Source organism: Cyclopterus lumpus, chromosome 3 (assembly GCF_009769545.1).
Source record: "Cyclopterus lumpus isolate fCycLum1 chromosome 3, fCycLum1.pri, whole genome shotgun sequence".
Classification (NCBI taxonomy): Eukaryota; Metazoa; Chordata; class Actinopteri; order Perciformes; family Cyclopteridae; genus Cyclopterus; species Cyclopterus lumpus.
Genome location: NC_046968.1, coordinates 8,471,544 through 8,487,263, shown reverse-complemented (window position 1 = coordinate 8,487,263; position 15,720 = coordinate 8,471,544). Strand labels below are relative to the sequence as shown.

The window sequence follows — 15,720 nt, the reverse complement described above, 5'->3', positions numbered from 1 at the left end:
ATGATGAGAATGTGTGTGTGTGTTGGGAAGGGGGTGTACCTTAAATAGGACACCCCCTCCCCAACACACACACACGCATGTTTGGTGAGCGATCTAACAGGGCTGGAGACACAGCAGCCATTCTGGCCTACATTCGCTGAGGCTCGGGTCACTTCGTCCATACAGCAGCGGAGGACGTGAGCATAACACGAGCCCCAATACTAATTCACATTAGGACCAAAAGATGATTACACCTTCAGACTTGAATTGAATCCCGCTTGATTCACGAGTTGATTAGTAGAAAAATACATAAAACTGAATTCATCCCAATGAATAGTTGCATTAAGGTGAATTAATTATGCTTTTCAACATCCTTATTGATTAATAAACATCAGCAGGTTTCATAGGTTGTGAATAAAGATGATGATAAACGTCATGCCCGTCATTTCGTCTTTCCAAAAGGGCTCGATGGGGATCACGTGAGACACGATCCAGGAAGTCGACTCTGATGAACAGATATGTGAGTGAAAGGGTTGCATGTGATTCTTATTTTCACACTGAAAAAACACTAATCTGATTCACATATGCGCAAACAAACACAACCAAACTAATCTGATTTAAGTTACTTTTGCCCACAGTGTGAATGAAGCCTAAGAGCCTACAGTCTTCCCAACAGCTCTCTCCTCTTGCTATGAATTGTGGGTAATTTCCTCGGGGAAAGTCCGGAGAAATGCAGACTTACAGAAAGGGTTCGTACAGGGCTCAAAATGTCTGCGAGAGAGCCCTCAAGCACTCGACGATGTGACAGTGGGACAGAACTAAACCCTCACGGGCTTTGGGAACGTGCCTCAAAGTCTGTGTGGAGATTGGGCAGCAGCTGCTGTCAATCAAACACGGACACACTCCTCCAACCAGCTGAGGGAAAAAAGGAGCACTTCTGATGCGTCCCTGAAGACCCTTTCTTTCTTTCTTTTAATAATACAGAACTATTAAAGGCACCTTGCTTGACGGCTAAATTTGATCTCAGTTGGACTTCAAAACCACAAATGTCTCATGGTGGCGCTAGAAAGAAGATCAGGAGCTCTCCAGAGGAGGATTCATATTTCGTGATAATCAATCTAAAAGGTGGTTGAGATATTTCATTAATGACACCAGTTTGATGAACAGAAACTTGACTCACCTTCTGTTGATGCAACTTTTGTTCGTCCAAGTCCACGTCCCTCACTGGTTCTGGCTCCGGAGACCCTGGCGGCCCCTCCCCGACCCTGTCTAGCTTGCCGTCGCCGTGGACCTGGGAGGAGGCGGAGGAGGCAGGGGAGGAGGGCGGCATGGATGGAGTGGAGGAGGAGGCGGCGGCGAGAGGGTGCACCGGGGAGGATGATGGAGAGGGGGCAGACGGAGGAGGAGGAGGAGGAGGAGCAGCCTCGGGAGTGTGTTCACCGCGGAGGCGCAGCGTCTCCTGCCGCAGGGTCTCGCTCTCCGAGGCCAGCTCCTGCCGCTCCCGCCGGACGCTGGTCAGCTCCTTGGTGAGGGTGTCCAGACGCTGCCTCAGCTGGCGGACCTCGTCGCGTGCACGGTTGCGCTCCGAACGCACCTGGGAAAAAAACATGGATAAAACCCCATATGAACATATGAACCCCGCAGCCTGTTGGTTTCTCTGCAGGTCTTCCATCTTTGAAATAAACTATAAGTAATTTATCAAACAGAAGGTTATTCAAACAGGAGGAAATACTTAATTGGTTGGTGCTCAGGATCAAGCTTCGATACACACACATCACTTGTTAGAAGATACGTTCACTGTCGGTTTGGATCTTCGGTTAAATATTGAAAAAGTAAATATGATCCGCCACTCTGTTTCATTTTTCTGGTCTTTAACTTCGACCAACATTTCTCTCGAATCATAACAAAGTGCTTTTAGTCTTCCTTCCATAAAAACATTCAGAAAACCTTTCCTTGTGTTGCTTTTGAAATAAAATCCAAGTGGGATCCCTAAAAAAAATAATTTCCTAGTGCTAATTAAATTAATAGTATAAGATTTGTGGGAGGGAGCTACACATGGCCCAGCTGAGTCCGACATAGCTCATTTAAAGTAAGTCCCTTGTGATTACTAAAATAATCATTACTCAAGGTCCACTCACTAGCTTTTCTTCCCAGAGCTTTCAACATCCTCACGGTCTGCGTTAGCAGAGTTGTGAGAATGAGTCGAGGATTACTTTCATCATCGACTCATTTCATATTATTTAATTGATTTAGTTTTATTTCAGCCTTTTTTAACTCTTGTTTTGTTTATTGTTAATCTTTGTTAAATGGGTATTTTTTTTGCACATGATTAATATCAGGCACATTGAGTTGTATTTTAATGTTGAGTTATATATTATATATTCCGGAGAATTTACTTGCTGATTCATAATCTGGAGCAGCAGGTTCCCCTCTGTGGAGTCCACCAACTGAGTTAGTACATCTAAACTAAAATGGATTCTTATTAAATATAATAATGATGAATATAAAAGGTATTGCGACAGTAATTCACAGCTTTTAGACATCCCCCTCCTGACTTCAGCACCCACAAGCCCACCTTGCTCCACTTCTCTCTCCAGTTGGCGGTGCAGTCCGACCACCACCTCATGGTCTTCTCCATCTGGGCCGCTCGGGCCCGAGCCTCCTCCAGCTCCCTGAGCCTCAGTTCCTCCCTGCTCTCCCAGTCGGCCCCGGCTCCGTCGCCCAAGGCCCCCAGCGACCCCAGGGACCCCAGCCCGAAGCCTCCCAGCCCCGGCGACAGCAGCAGAGGGGGGCTGGAGCTGGGGGTACCTCCGGTGGGGCTCGGGGTGTGCGTGAGGCTGTCCGGGGAGCGGATCCCCCTGTCGGAGCCCAGACCCAGGCTGCACAGCATGCCGCCGCCGGCCGACTTGCCACCGTCAGACAGGTGGGGGCTGGGGGTGTGGTTCATGGTGGAGGGGCGGTGGTGTGGACCAGGATGAAGAAAAGGGGGAGGGTGGATTTAGGACAGCATCATCCTCTTCAGTCCCGGATCAACCTGGAGACAGGGACACGAGGACACGGGGAAAGGAAGTAAAGTAACTGGTTAGCAGAAGACAAAAACAATTCAAAGTTGATAAGACGGTGAAAGAATCTTTGAAAGAAAAGAAAAGCACACGCACACACAGTGCCCTGCCTTTGGGGAGGAAGAACCTTAAGAAATTACCATGAAAACAGATGACTCTGACACACTGGGGACCGGTAATTATTCCAGCGAGAAAAAAGAAGAATTCGACAATCCCTGCACACGGTGTAGAGTGACTCTACTTCTGAGTGACTCTACTTCTACTTCTACGTCATTCCTCCCCATTATACAGTAAATATGGTAACTCTCATTTTTATTTTCGAACGCACACTCATCTTGTGTCGCTGCATCCGAGGGAACGTTAGCTACCAAAACACCTTTTGTCGGTACCTGCTTATGTGCCGTGATTAGAACTGGTCATTAGGAATACTTTTTTTTTCTTTCATTTGTGTAAATTCTTGAGCACATTTAGATATACAACTAGCTTTGTCAATTACCATGAGGATGTATTACATGTTTTTAATATAAACATTTGGTAGCACCGCCACAGCTACTCTGAGCGTTGTTGCAACTTTCAGTTGTTTGAAGGTAACCTTTAGCGATGGCACCTTTATACGCTCCTAATATGTCCACGTTGTGTTTACAGGTTCCTGGCCAAAAATAAAATTTAATGCAGTTTTAAAATGTGTGCAATTTGGAGGCTTTAAATGAACCACACTGGATACTGGTCTGACATTGAGACCACATCCCCCTCTCTCACCCCCATGTAGATTCATAGTAAAAATACTTTTCATTCACGTTGTTGTCATAGCGTTCCCTCAGTTCCAATAAAGTCTCTGTTTGTATTGTTCTTTGGTGTATCGTGATAAAACCACATTCGCCGTGTGATCTCTCCCCAGGGATCCGTGGGCGAACTCTGATCTTATCTCTGCAGTCGGTGCCAGGGTTTGTGGTTTGAGAACAAATACCCTCTCTGGCTGCGGTGAGGTTTGCCTCCAACTCTCTGAGCCAAGAAAAGGTTCCCCTCCCCCTGCTGCCTCTGGAGGAGATCTGGAACTGTGGGAACAAATCACGGAGAACCGGAGGAAAAGAGAAGGAAATGAAGCGGGTTCAGCATTAGCAGCTTAGTGGAGGGTAAAACTACTAAAACAATTGTATTTGTTTTTCTCCATGTTGACTTTTTATATTCAAGGTAATGTCTAGGTTCGTCTCATAGACGAATATTGCGAGCGGATCACATTGACTCGCAAGTATCTGACCTATATGTTTAGCTGGAATGAAAGTAAAATGTCTAGAATATCATCTATTTTCTGATAGATCCGACGAGGGTGGAGCTGTAGAGCAGCGACACCAGGCAAAGTGTGCGTTTGTGTATAATTTGAGGAAATTCCCTCGGGGTGTTCCTGAGATATCACGCGCGTGACCAGACGGAGAGTCCACCAGAAAACATAATGCCTTCGACCGCGGGCTCCGGTCGGCAAGGAGATGATGAAAAACTAAAACGTTATTGTTGGAACGAGGCATGAACAGTCAGAGCCACAGAAACACTTTCAACATCTCACATAGGTACAACAACAAAGAAAAAGCTACTCTGGGTCATTTTTATGTATAAACTGCATTTCAAAATCCCACTGTGACCAAAACCACAGCTTCTCTATTGCGAAAGTGAGCGGATGTATTTTGAACGTAATCAAGTCAGAGGCAGCGGCCACCCACAAATCAAACACTTGTAGAAATGAAACAAAAAGCACTTTCTCTAAAACCAGCTCTAGGAACACACAAAGCTGGTGGTTAACGAGCAGATTTAGTTGTTTACAAAGCATTAAAGAACCAATGAGTAGGATTTTCCTTAAAGCAAAAAAAACAATGTGCAGACCGATTAAAAAAAGAATCCCTCTCAGTCGTCACTTATGGGCCACTCGAAGAGTGAGAGCCCGCCGACGTTGCTCTCTGCTCATTGATAACTCCAACATCCTGAATTAGTTTGTGACATGATGGAGAGACATCTGGCCACCTTCTCGCTCAGTATCACTCCTAAGAAGTGACTCAGTGAGAACTCAACATGACAAAGCATGCTGATGAAGCGGTGGTGGTGGACAGGGAGAACAGACCAGCATGTAGGTCATTCAGGCAGATTGTGGAAGAGTCATGAATTTTTTAAAGGGGGGGGAGATCAGTGGCGGAAATGTGAGCAGCTGCGATCGGCTCCTCGTGTCCCGTCTGATGCTGCGCCGAGAGACAAAAAGATTGATCCGTCCACCCGATCTGGCTCTCCGCTCACATGTGACCGTGGGGGGGACGCACGACAAGCAAAGGCCCTGATCGGACTGACATTTACACTGTAGGACCCCCCAAGACCCATTAACGTCTGGCTTTTGTCTTGAGTGGGGAAGGTCACAATCGGCATTACTTCCAAGAGCAAATGACTCTGCAGAAGTCAAAAGTGTTAATCAGCTCCAGCTGCAATCGGCAGTGATGGAAACGTGGACACGTAGCTTTAAGTTATGGTCCATTTAGAGTCAAATAGACCATAAAGCAGACTATGCTTTAGGGCGGGGCTATCTTGTGATTGTCAGGTGGCTACCAGAGCCGTATACGGCGTCATCCCACAGTGGCCAAAATACGGTCACTTCCGTTCACTGGTTGCAGAAATCCAAGATGACGTCAGCCAAAGATGGCAAACTGGAGGCTTCAAAACCGTTCAAAAACCAGTGGGTGACAACATGACGACTACTTTCAAGAATTATATACAAAACTCCTCAAAGCTCCCAGTCTCCATTGACAGAAACAGTCATTTTACGCAGCCCACTTTCTGTGCCTCTTGACACATGTCAAGTAGGAGCATATTGCGCACACACCACATACACACACAGTCACACGCACACAAACAGCTCCTCTTGCTACATCAACTGCATTTTTCATTTCAGAGTCATAGACCCCTGGAAGGCTTGAAATAAGGCAAACACAGGATGCTACATCCACACTCATCACAGATGCTACATCCACACTCATCACAGATGCTACATCCACACTCATCACAGATGCTACATCCACACTCATCACATCTATAAAGAGTAGCGCACAATACACACATGCACACACACATCTGGCTGTGTTACAAGAGCATCATGGTGAATAGGGCCCTGCCGCAGAGGCATAATGTTGATTCAGGCCTTAAAAAGATAGTAAACTCCCTTATTTTTCCTGGAACCTTTTAGAAAGCCACAGTTTTGGTATAGTTCCATAAAATAAATATATAAAGGTTGGCAATATACTAAAGCCACAGCAGGATGTCAGAGATGTCCGTCAACAGCCGTGTTTACGCCATGCAAGCATTTGGAGATCTGGATTTAACGAGGGGCGGCGCCCCGTTCGTTTGAGGCTATAAAATATTGTTTTGAAGTTGTTTACCGGGCGCATTCAATAAAAAGGACCCAACGTGCTGGCTGACTCCCCGCTCACATTAATCATTTATGAATATGAATTTTATAGGACCTAGTGGACACGCTGACAGGAATCAGAGGGAGCGTAAACACAGCAGATGGTGATGGAGAGGTTCCATCGACGGGGGTTCCCTCTTTGGTTTATTAGCACAGCTGATTTACATCAGCCGATGAAGAGGGGAGAGAAGAGTGCCTCTTAGCATGTTCGTATACACCCATGTCGGAATGTGTCACTGATTGTTGGCCTGCACTGACTTGCAGTGGAACCGCCCCGGTACCGCTATTCTCTGGGAGGGGCGTGTGGTATGCTGTAGGGCAGTGGTCCCCAACCACTGTGCCGTGGACCAGTACCGTTCTGTGGGTCCTTTGGTACCGGGTAGCACAGAAAGAATGAATGAAAAAAATATTTGATTTATTATTACGGTCTGAAAGATTTTGAAAAATGACCGGATACATCAGTTTGTGCCTTTGTTCTTGGTCATGTGATACGTAAAAACTCAGCCTGCAAGAGAGTACAAATGAGTAACAAAACAACATCTTTTGAGAGCTTCTTTGGAAAGAGGAAAAGGCCCAATGAGGAGACAGGAGACAGGAGCCAATGACTTACAAGAAAAAGAAAGCTGCAATTATCAGGAGTCCTACTTAAAGCACGACTTCACCGCTATAGGTGATTCTTACGTGCCCTCTCTGCATAATATGGCGATAATTCAGCGTAATGGTGAGTTGTATTTTGTATGTACTTTATATTTGTGTTACGGTTTAACAGGCGGCTGTCATGGCGCACTGGCTAGTACGACGCTACCACAGTAGAGGAGCAAAATCTCCTCTGAGACTTGAACAGCCCTAGGTGACTGTTAGCACAGCACCATCGGTCAGCTAGACAGAGGTCGGGGTGCTCCCCATGTGAGGACTTCCAATTTGACTTTGTTAGCTTGGTGGACCCAATTAATGAATGTTCTCCTCCGCTAATCGCCACCTTAATGTGGTGGAGAAGTTTGAGTGGCTCAGGGATCCTGAGAGCCCCTGGTAGGGTCTCCCATGGCAACAGCTCGCCTCTGTGTCTTCAGTTATTCCAGCCCAAGTCGTAAACGCAGCTTTTGCTGGCAGTCCAAGTCCAGCTGTTTCCTCCTTTTTCCGTATCCCCCTTATTATTTTTTTGCTCCTTCCCAATGTTCCTTTTCCTCCGTCACTGCTCTTGCGCCTCACAGATTGTCTTTCTTCCCCTTCGTTGGCCCGACGTCCCCACCCTCCGTCACCACGGGGGCCCATAAAATGCACCAGCCGGCCGGCGAGCTGCGGGGCCATAAACTCTTTGACGGAACATCTGTCCTCCCCGGCCGTATGTTGCACAGCCCCAAACTCTGAAAACTTCTGCTCTCGTATATTCAACGTTATAAACAAGTCGTCAGACCACACTTGACCCTGTGACCCTCAGCCAATCCTCACCCCCACCACACGCACGCACGCACACACACACACACACACACACACACCGCTATTTACTGCCTGTCAATACAATTGTCTGCTTATCGTGGTGAAATGAGCGACGGTCTGAGCAGAGGGGTCACGGCCGATACACAAAAACACCCATATGGGCAACAGTGCTGATTTACGTGAAAGTGACCAGAAAGAGAAGTGATTTAACGAGGGGCTTCTCCCCACCCCACCCAACCCAACCACCCAGTGCTAGCCAACATTTCTGAGCGTGATGCAGTGAATCAGCGTGTGCGCTCTTTGGCTCTAAATGAGAACCAGCTCTGGAGAACTCTGTGGCTCTGTGAGGGCTTGTAGGGTGCAACCGCGCAGTGAAAGAAAGAAAAATAATAAGAATCACACTTTGTATCTTACTCAAAGGCAGCAAAAATGTTGGGTGTCAATATTTAACTTGCTCATAACTGTTTATTTAAGTATATTCAAACGTCCTTTTTGACAACTGTTTTTAGCATCAACATTGCGATGTGTATCGACCCAATGGTCAAATCTCAGGACATGCGAGCCTGGGGAATTGACTCAAACATGTCGCACTAGAGCGGTTCTCATTTTCCATGTCTGCCATTAAATAGCTACAGTCAATGTATACCCGCCACGGTTACTTGCTGAGATGAACATTAACGTTTGGGGTCCGAGCAGTCCGTCAGTGCCTAGGGGGATTCAACTCTGCGGGACGCCGAGGGACGGACGCTCTTTGCTGGAGGTCTCACTTTGGTACCGCTTCCTGCTGGCTGGCCCTCACTTGAGTCCATTTCCTCCGTGGCAGTGCGAGGTGACTGGCTCTATGCCGGCTGGTGCTAAAGGTGGCAGCAACCTCTTGCCTGGACCCCGCCGCTTCCCGGGACTCGTGAACACAGTGATCACTGCTCCCTCTCTCCCCCCACGGGTATGCAAGGGCCCCCACGGGTATGCAAGGGCCCCCCCCGGTGCCGGCACGACAACCCTTGACGGGCAGTCCTCGGGCAACCCACCCGACTCGTCTTGTGACACAGACCTACCATGCTCTGTAGGTGTGACTTTTTTGGCGTGTCATCCCCATTCGCATCCATACAACGATCTGTTGGGCTCCGGGAAAATGGGTTGAAGCTGGCTCTACCTTTGCCGCAATGTGATGCCATCTGGCAAGGTGCGGAGCTGGCCAATCAAGTGTGTGCAGCTTCCAGAGATTTTAATTTGTACGAGCATTGAAGGCAACTGTGCTTCTCTTTTCCCACTGACTCGGGATCCAGACCGATTTAGTGTCCGGGCCGACACTGCACGATGCAATGGAGAGAAACGCAGGGCATAATGCTAGACAACCTACATCAAAGATGATCATGAGCTGTCCCTGATTGAGAACATTCAGTTCTCTGAAAAGGCGTGGGTTTGATACAGTCCACAAAATGACGGAAACAAGTGACTCACAAAGACAATAAGCCAACATGTAAGAAGTCTGAAGTCTCTGCAAAACACTCGTCCCTAAATCAATTCACAAATACAAAGATGTATGTCATTTGCTGCTTCTTTTGATGTACAGGACAAAGGCTCCATAAGCCGTTCCATGATGGACAAAATGGCTGACGGTACAATTCTCTGCCTCCTCATCATTTCAACTTCTACATCAAACCTCTTCAAGTCGTGGAGAGTTCTTGAAACAGAGCCAGTGGGAGATTTCCAAACATCAAAGGAGAACGCAAGAGTTATTTTTTTCTTCCTCCCAACTGAAATAACTATATAAATAAATAATTTTTCACAGGACGAAATCTATATATGCCGGCGTGTAAACAGTCTGGATTGTGAGACGCCTTCGCCAAGCACGATTGTCCTAATTACACTATCAAAGGAAAAGATCAGAGATATTTCGGCTGAGATGAAATGGAACTGGCACGGTCTCGATCGAAACTCACTCCAACACTGCACAGTTTAAGGACAAGCACCTGAAGAAATGTCCCAGTTGTGATCCACTAATTATCCAGTCTCGCTCATAGACTGTGTATAAGAGGTGGATTTAGTTATTGTGACGTCCCCCTTCGGTTTGTGAACTACCATTTTGAAGCCTTGAGTTTGGCGATTAGGCCGTCGCCATCTTGGCTTTTTGCAACCACAGAACAGAAAATACCGTATTTGGAATGTGGAGGAGTGGCGTAAAGACGCCGTATACGACCTGCCAATCACAGTATGCCCGCCCTAAAGCATACCCTGCTTTATGGTCTATTTGACTCTAAATGGACCATAATTTACTAAATAAACATTGTGCTGTATTGAAGAAGACGTGAAACTAGAGACTGAGACCATAAACTCATGGGAAAAAATCAAGAGAGTCATTTTCTCATAGACTTCTATACATTCTGACTTATTTTTGCAACCAGAAGAGTTGCCCTCTGATATTCAGTACAGAGAATGCTAGTTTTAAGACACATCGGCTTCACTTGTCAGAATCGGAGGTTGTCGCCTGGTCTCGCTGGCAAGGACACAAATAGGCTACATGTGCAGCGCATGCATTTCTGGTGCGTTACTTTGTACACTGAACACAAGTTGTACCTTTTAAATGTCAAGCGGGATGATAAAATCATTGTTTTGCTGTCTGGCTGTCTTAAAACACAAGCAACGGGTTTCTCAAACAGACTTACTGGATCACATTTCTGTGCAGCTCAACAGTGTTGAACTTATATGTTTTGGTTATTCTGAGTCAGATGACAGAATATGAATAGTCATATTTTGGACTTGTAGCATGTGGTGTGATGCTGAGGGTTTCATCTAGCAATTATTTCCTTGATTATTCTATTATTTGTTTGGTCTTTAAAAAGAAAAAAAGAGAAAATGGCCATTACAACTTCCCGGAGCCCATAGTAGTACCTTGAAATTGATAAAGATATTTCTTTGACTTACATTTATAAAGCGGAAGGGTGGAAAATGTTTGACATCTTTGCTTGAAAGATGAGTGACACAATAAATCGATGAGCAAAACAGTTGGTGGTGTGGTGCTCTAATGGTGCTATTATCCAGACTCTGGGTTGCTAATGGGGTAATGTTATATATCCAGCCATTACATTTTTGGCTGAGGTCTGTGCGAGTTTTAAAGGCAACATTCTTTCACGTCATTTGGCTCAGGTATGTAACTGCTTCAGACGTTTACTTACTCAAGTGGTTTTCAAAGTGCTTGCCCATTTTAGTTAATGGAGTTGTCTCAGCTTCTATTCCCTCTGAATCAGGGGTATAGTTATATGTTAAAGGCAAATGCAGACATGGATTTGGCTGTTTCTATTCCAAGAACAGCATTTTAAAGCATGATGGTTTCTTTGTAGATTAGGTTGAAGTTGAGGCTTCTGGGAATGTCATTAGACATGTTTTAAAGATAATGTCAAGAAAGATACATTTTATCGTAAAACTGTGAAAACACGCAACTGTGCAAAATTATCTTTTAAATTGACAAACATCATATGTGTAATTTATGGCACAATTCAGCATCTCTATGTAACACCACTGGGAAAACACTGCCAAGTACTCTAAAAACTTTTAATCAGGTGAGCTGTTATTTACCCACCGCATACCCAGGACCGCAGCAAACAGCACACAGCACACAGCAAACAGCAAGGTCAGCTCGTTAGCAGGTAAACCAAAAACTTTTCACATCCGTATTAAATGCTATGTAAGAATCCAAACACTAAACCTGGTCTCAAAGGCTTGCGATTGAACAATTTATTGAACAAAGATGCTCTCTGCTCGCTCCGACTTTGTTTGCATACTTTGCTCGATGAAACACACACTGCGTCTTCGCACACGTCTGCGGAAGAAATATATAAAAAGAAGAGAACTTCATCTCCCATGGGGCCCCAGGTGCAGCGAGAGGCTCCACTGTAGCAAGTTATACAGACACATTCAATTCAGTTTATTTTTCATAGCCCACGACATCCCTGTCCCAGGACATTCACAGAACATTCCTGAAGCATGACTCCACCGGTCTCACACACACAGACACACATCACATGGTCGCACACAGCATACGCCCTTCATGCCAATAGAAACGCACACAAACTCAAACATGTACTGCACTCTGCTCCAAAGATAAACTGCAAACTCAAGAGTGAATTTGTGAGTCAGAATTAAAAATCTGCACCTTTTTGCGTTGATATATGAGAGCAAGAGACAGAGACAGAAAGACTGTGTGTGTGTGTGCGTGTGTGTGTGTGTTTGTGTGTGCGTGCGTGTGTGTGTGTGCGTGCGTGCGTGCGTGTGTGTCGTCCTTGTGCCGGGGTAGTATCAGTGTGTCAGAGTGTCCAGCTCACCACAGGCTGGTGGTGCAGTATCACATTGCCATCATTCAACAGGACCCAGATAGACAGAGAGGAGTGAGGAGAGGTTGAATGGAGGTGATGTCAGCTTATGCAGGAGGAGGAGGAGGATAGATGGTGGCCTGAAGACAGGGAGACACTTTCCACAACTCTTTCTTCGCAGCTTGGGGCACGTGAGCCACCCTTGGATTGGATTCAACAGGCATATTTCCACCCAAATCCATCAGCACATCGGAGGCAAAGACTTGGAAGTGTCCCAAACAAGAGAAGAGGACGGGGAGAAATCGTTGACGTCGAGGAGGAAAGGAAGCCGTGCCGACACATTTCTACTCAAATCAAGTCGCAAAACTGTCCATGCAAATGCAATGCGCTGGAAATTATCTTGGATGTTTCACATAATCAACAGATTAATTTGAACCTATCTCCAGGAGCTACCATGGATCAACTATGATCCGTGACACCGCTAATCACGATAAAAGGGACATTGAAATAAACAGAGCACTGCTTTTACTGATGCGCCACATCCTGCTAAAATCCAGCTCCCCAAAAAGTGAAGCCCAAACAACTCGGTCACCCCCTGATGCCCGACTGTTGGTGGAGGAAGCACTTGATTTGCAGTTTTCTGTGAATCTATTATGCTCATTTAGTTGTGGGAAACGCTTAATATTCGATTTTGTGTGCGGCCCTTAACGTAATGGCCGCACCGACTGTATTTTTAAGCAAAAACGAGTTAGCCAGGCACCATCGTTAATCCTCTCACTGTCACCTTCATCGTCGCCATCACCCTTGTTACGTGAGGTTAGTGATGCATTTTCTACATGCCTCAGACGTTGAGAAAGCAGGGCAAAAAGAAAAAAGAAAAAGGTGCATATCTGCGGGGCACAACAGCTTCAAAGCTTCTCCTGCTCCAAAAAAAAGCAAAAAGCAAAGAGAGGTTTGCATAATTTGTAAAATTTGGTAAACAGACGCAGCTCTTCTTCTTCTTCTTCTTCTTCTTCTTCTCAGAAGCTGCTGAGTTGACGATGATGACATTCCAGAACACAGATGGAAAGAGATATCGGGTATAAAGAGAGATGAAAGGGTTTTTTGTTTTATTACATAACAACAACAACAACAAAAAACAACAACAAAGATCTGCTTGCTAGGTTGTTAACAAGTGAATGGTCATTAAAGGCTAATGGCAAATACATTTTTAAAAATCTACACTACTGCCTTGTTTGCTAATTCATAAGTAAGGTAAAGTATTCATCATTTTCAATGCTAAGCTTAAACCTTAAGCTGTGGCTATTGAACTTCATTATCTAGTTGTATACTGATCTTATGATGAGTGTTGTGCATTGTCAAACTTAACCAAAACAATATATATATTAAAGTTCACTCTCTGATACAATCTTTAAATACCACCTTTAAGGATATGGAAGATGAACTTGCAGATAAACACTTTGAGCATGTGACTGCAGCATGGATTTCTTTTTTCAAACAGCCATAGTCTTGACTGATACTGTAACATTTAGGCTCTGGTCTAATACCGTCTGAGTAGCCTTAGATGACCACGCACACACACACACACACACACACACACACACACACACACACACACACACACACACACAGGGGAGCTTATGCAGCGACTAAAAGAGTTTCAAAAAGGGGGAATACGGGTGTGTGAAGGACCTAATATCTCTACACACACATTTACTCTGGACTGCTGTGACCTTCTACTCTTGCAACCAGGAAACAATGGACAATATAGTATATAAATACATAATGCATTGTCTCGATATCAAGCCACACTATACAAATGGATGTGACTTTAATCGCTGTCGCATTCAAGTTGTCCCGTTTTGGTAAATGCCCGTTGCCTCGACTCCTTCTCCAGAGGAAAGGAATCGAGGAGACACGTAACTAAAAGCGCTCAGGGAGTTGGGGGAGACATGGGACATCTCTCTCGACTACGAGCAGCTACTGTGAGAGTCTGTGCGTTTTGATAATCATACAACCATACTGTTCAGTGTGCCAGAAAAAATATTGAATACGTCCCAGAAATATGAACCAAATGCTAGTTAGAATATGCCAGGATGATTTACTACATCAGGTCTCGCTTTGCAGTATGCTAGACAGCATGCTATTCTTGGTTATTCTGACCCCCAATCCTTTGCACGGCAGATATATAGTGTATATATATATATATATATATATATATATATATATATATATATATATATATACACACACACAAGCAAGAGGGTCAAAGTCCCACGTGTCATGTTATGAGGAAGTAGTACATCCCAATTGAATGCATAGTGCATGCAACAGTATGTACTTTGTAAGGACAGCTGCAGTATGCATCCAAAGCATGTGATGTGGAATGCAGCTTGTCTTTGCAGCAGAGAAACAGAAGCTCTGACAGTCTCCATAGCCACAGCCCTGCTGTTAGCACATTACCATCAGCCCTATGTATAGATGGCCGTGTGTTGCATTTACTGCCATTGAAACGTGGATTAATTACACATTTTTAACGCTAGCCATCACAGTGTGAAATAAAGTGTTGCTGACAATCGCTATCTGTCAATATTCAGTAAAACATGCAACCTCTGATGATGTCCCATTGTAAACAACCAATCCAGGAGGAGAACTAGTAACATTAGCAGCACCGCTAACGGCCATTATGATGCTTTCAGGCTCTGTTCAGTGAAATAGAGAATTGAGCGTAAGTAAATTAATAACGTTATCATGATGTGTATCATAATGTGTCACATGTAATCTAAAATGTAGTGTTGGTGAGTAAATCCAGTTGTTTGAAGGATATGTTTTCACAGCAACATAAAAGAATATTTGAGATGAATACGACTAGTTAAACACTAACACTAGCTCTAAGCAGCTTATAATACATCATTAAAACGACTACTGAGAAGATTTGTTTTAATAAATAAAAATACAATCTTATATTTCCTTTATCCTTTGACCCGCTGTATAATTAAACAACAAAGGGATCTGTATGGATCTTCAATGGTCAGCAATTAGTATCAGGGATCTCTAAAAGTCCGATTTTTTCCTTTGTGCTGATCTGGTCTGTGATCCGATCCGTGTTTCTGGTCTGTGTGACGCAATCCGGACCGTGAGTGTTATGATCCGTCGCACCGCTAGCCGTAGATTAGCTTAGAGACATGCAGAAAGCTGCAGACAGAGGATTTACTGTATGGCTTGTAAACACATAAAGCCTGCTGTCATGCTGAGTGTGCAGATGAGGGCGGAAGGGCCCTCTAAGGGGCCATTAATTACACAGCGATTGGTGGTTAATTAAGCGTCGGGCAGGTGAGGAGGAGAGGTCAGGCCCGAGTCGTACGTCACAGGAGACACGGCCTCTCTCTGCTGCTGACATTCACGCGTCAAGCTCAAGACCGTTGATTCTGAATCACGCCTGCGCTTTTAACGCATGCCGAGTTCCGTCGGCCCAACTCAGATCTTAATGGGT

General features: G+C 45.1%; 1 protein-coding gene across 1 annotated transcript in view; it reads right to left on the bottom strand.

The window, feature by feature from the left end:
• ccdc102a (coiled-coil domain containing 102A) overlaps window positions 1-15,720 on the bottom strand; it is a 49,117-nt gene that overhangs the window by 23,640 nt on the left and 9,757 nt on the right. Inside the window, exons 2-3 of the mRNA XM_034529621.1 lie at window positions 2,555-3,013; window positions 1,160-1,573 (exon numbers count right to left, since the gene is read on the bottom strand). Coding sequence (XP_034385512.1) covers window positions 1,160-1,573; window positions 2,555-2,926 — 786 coding nt within the window. The 5' untranslated portion in view covers window positions 2,927-3,013. The remainder of the gene's footprint in view (window positions 1-1,159; window positions 1,574-2,554; window positions 3,014-15,720) is intronic.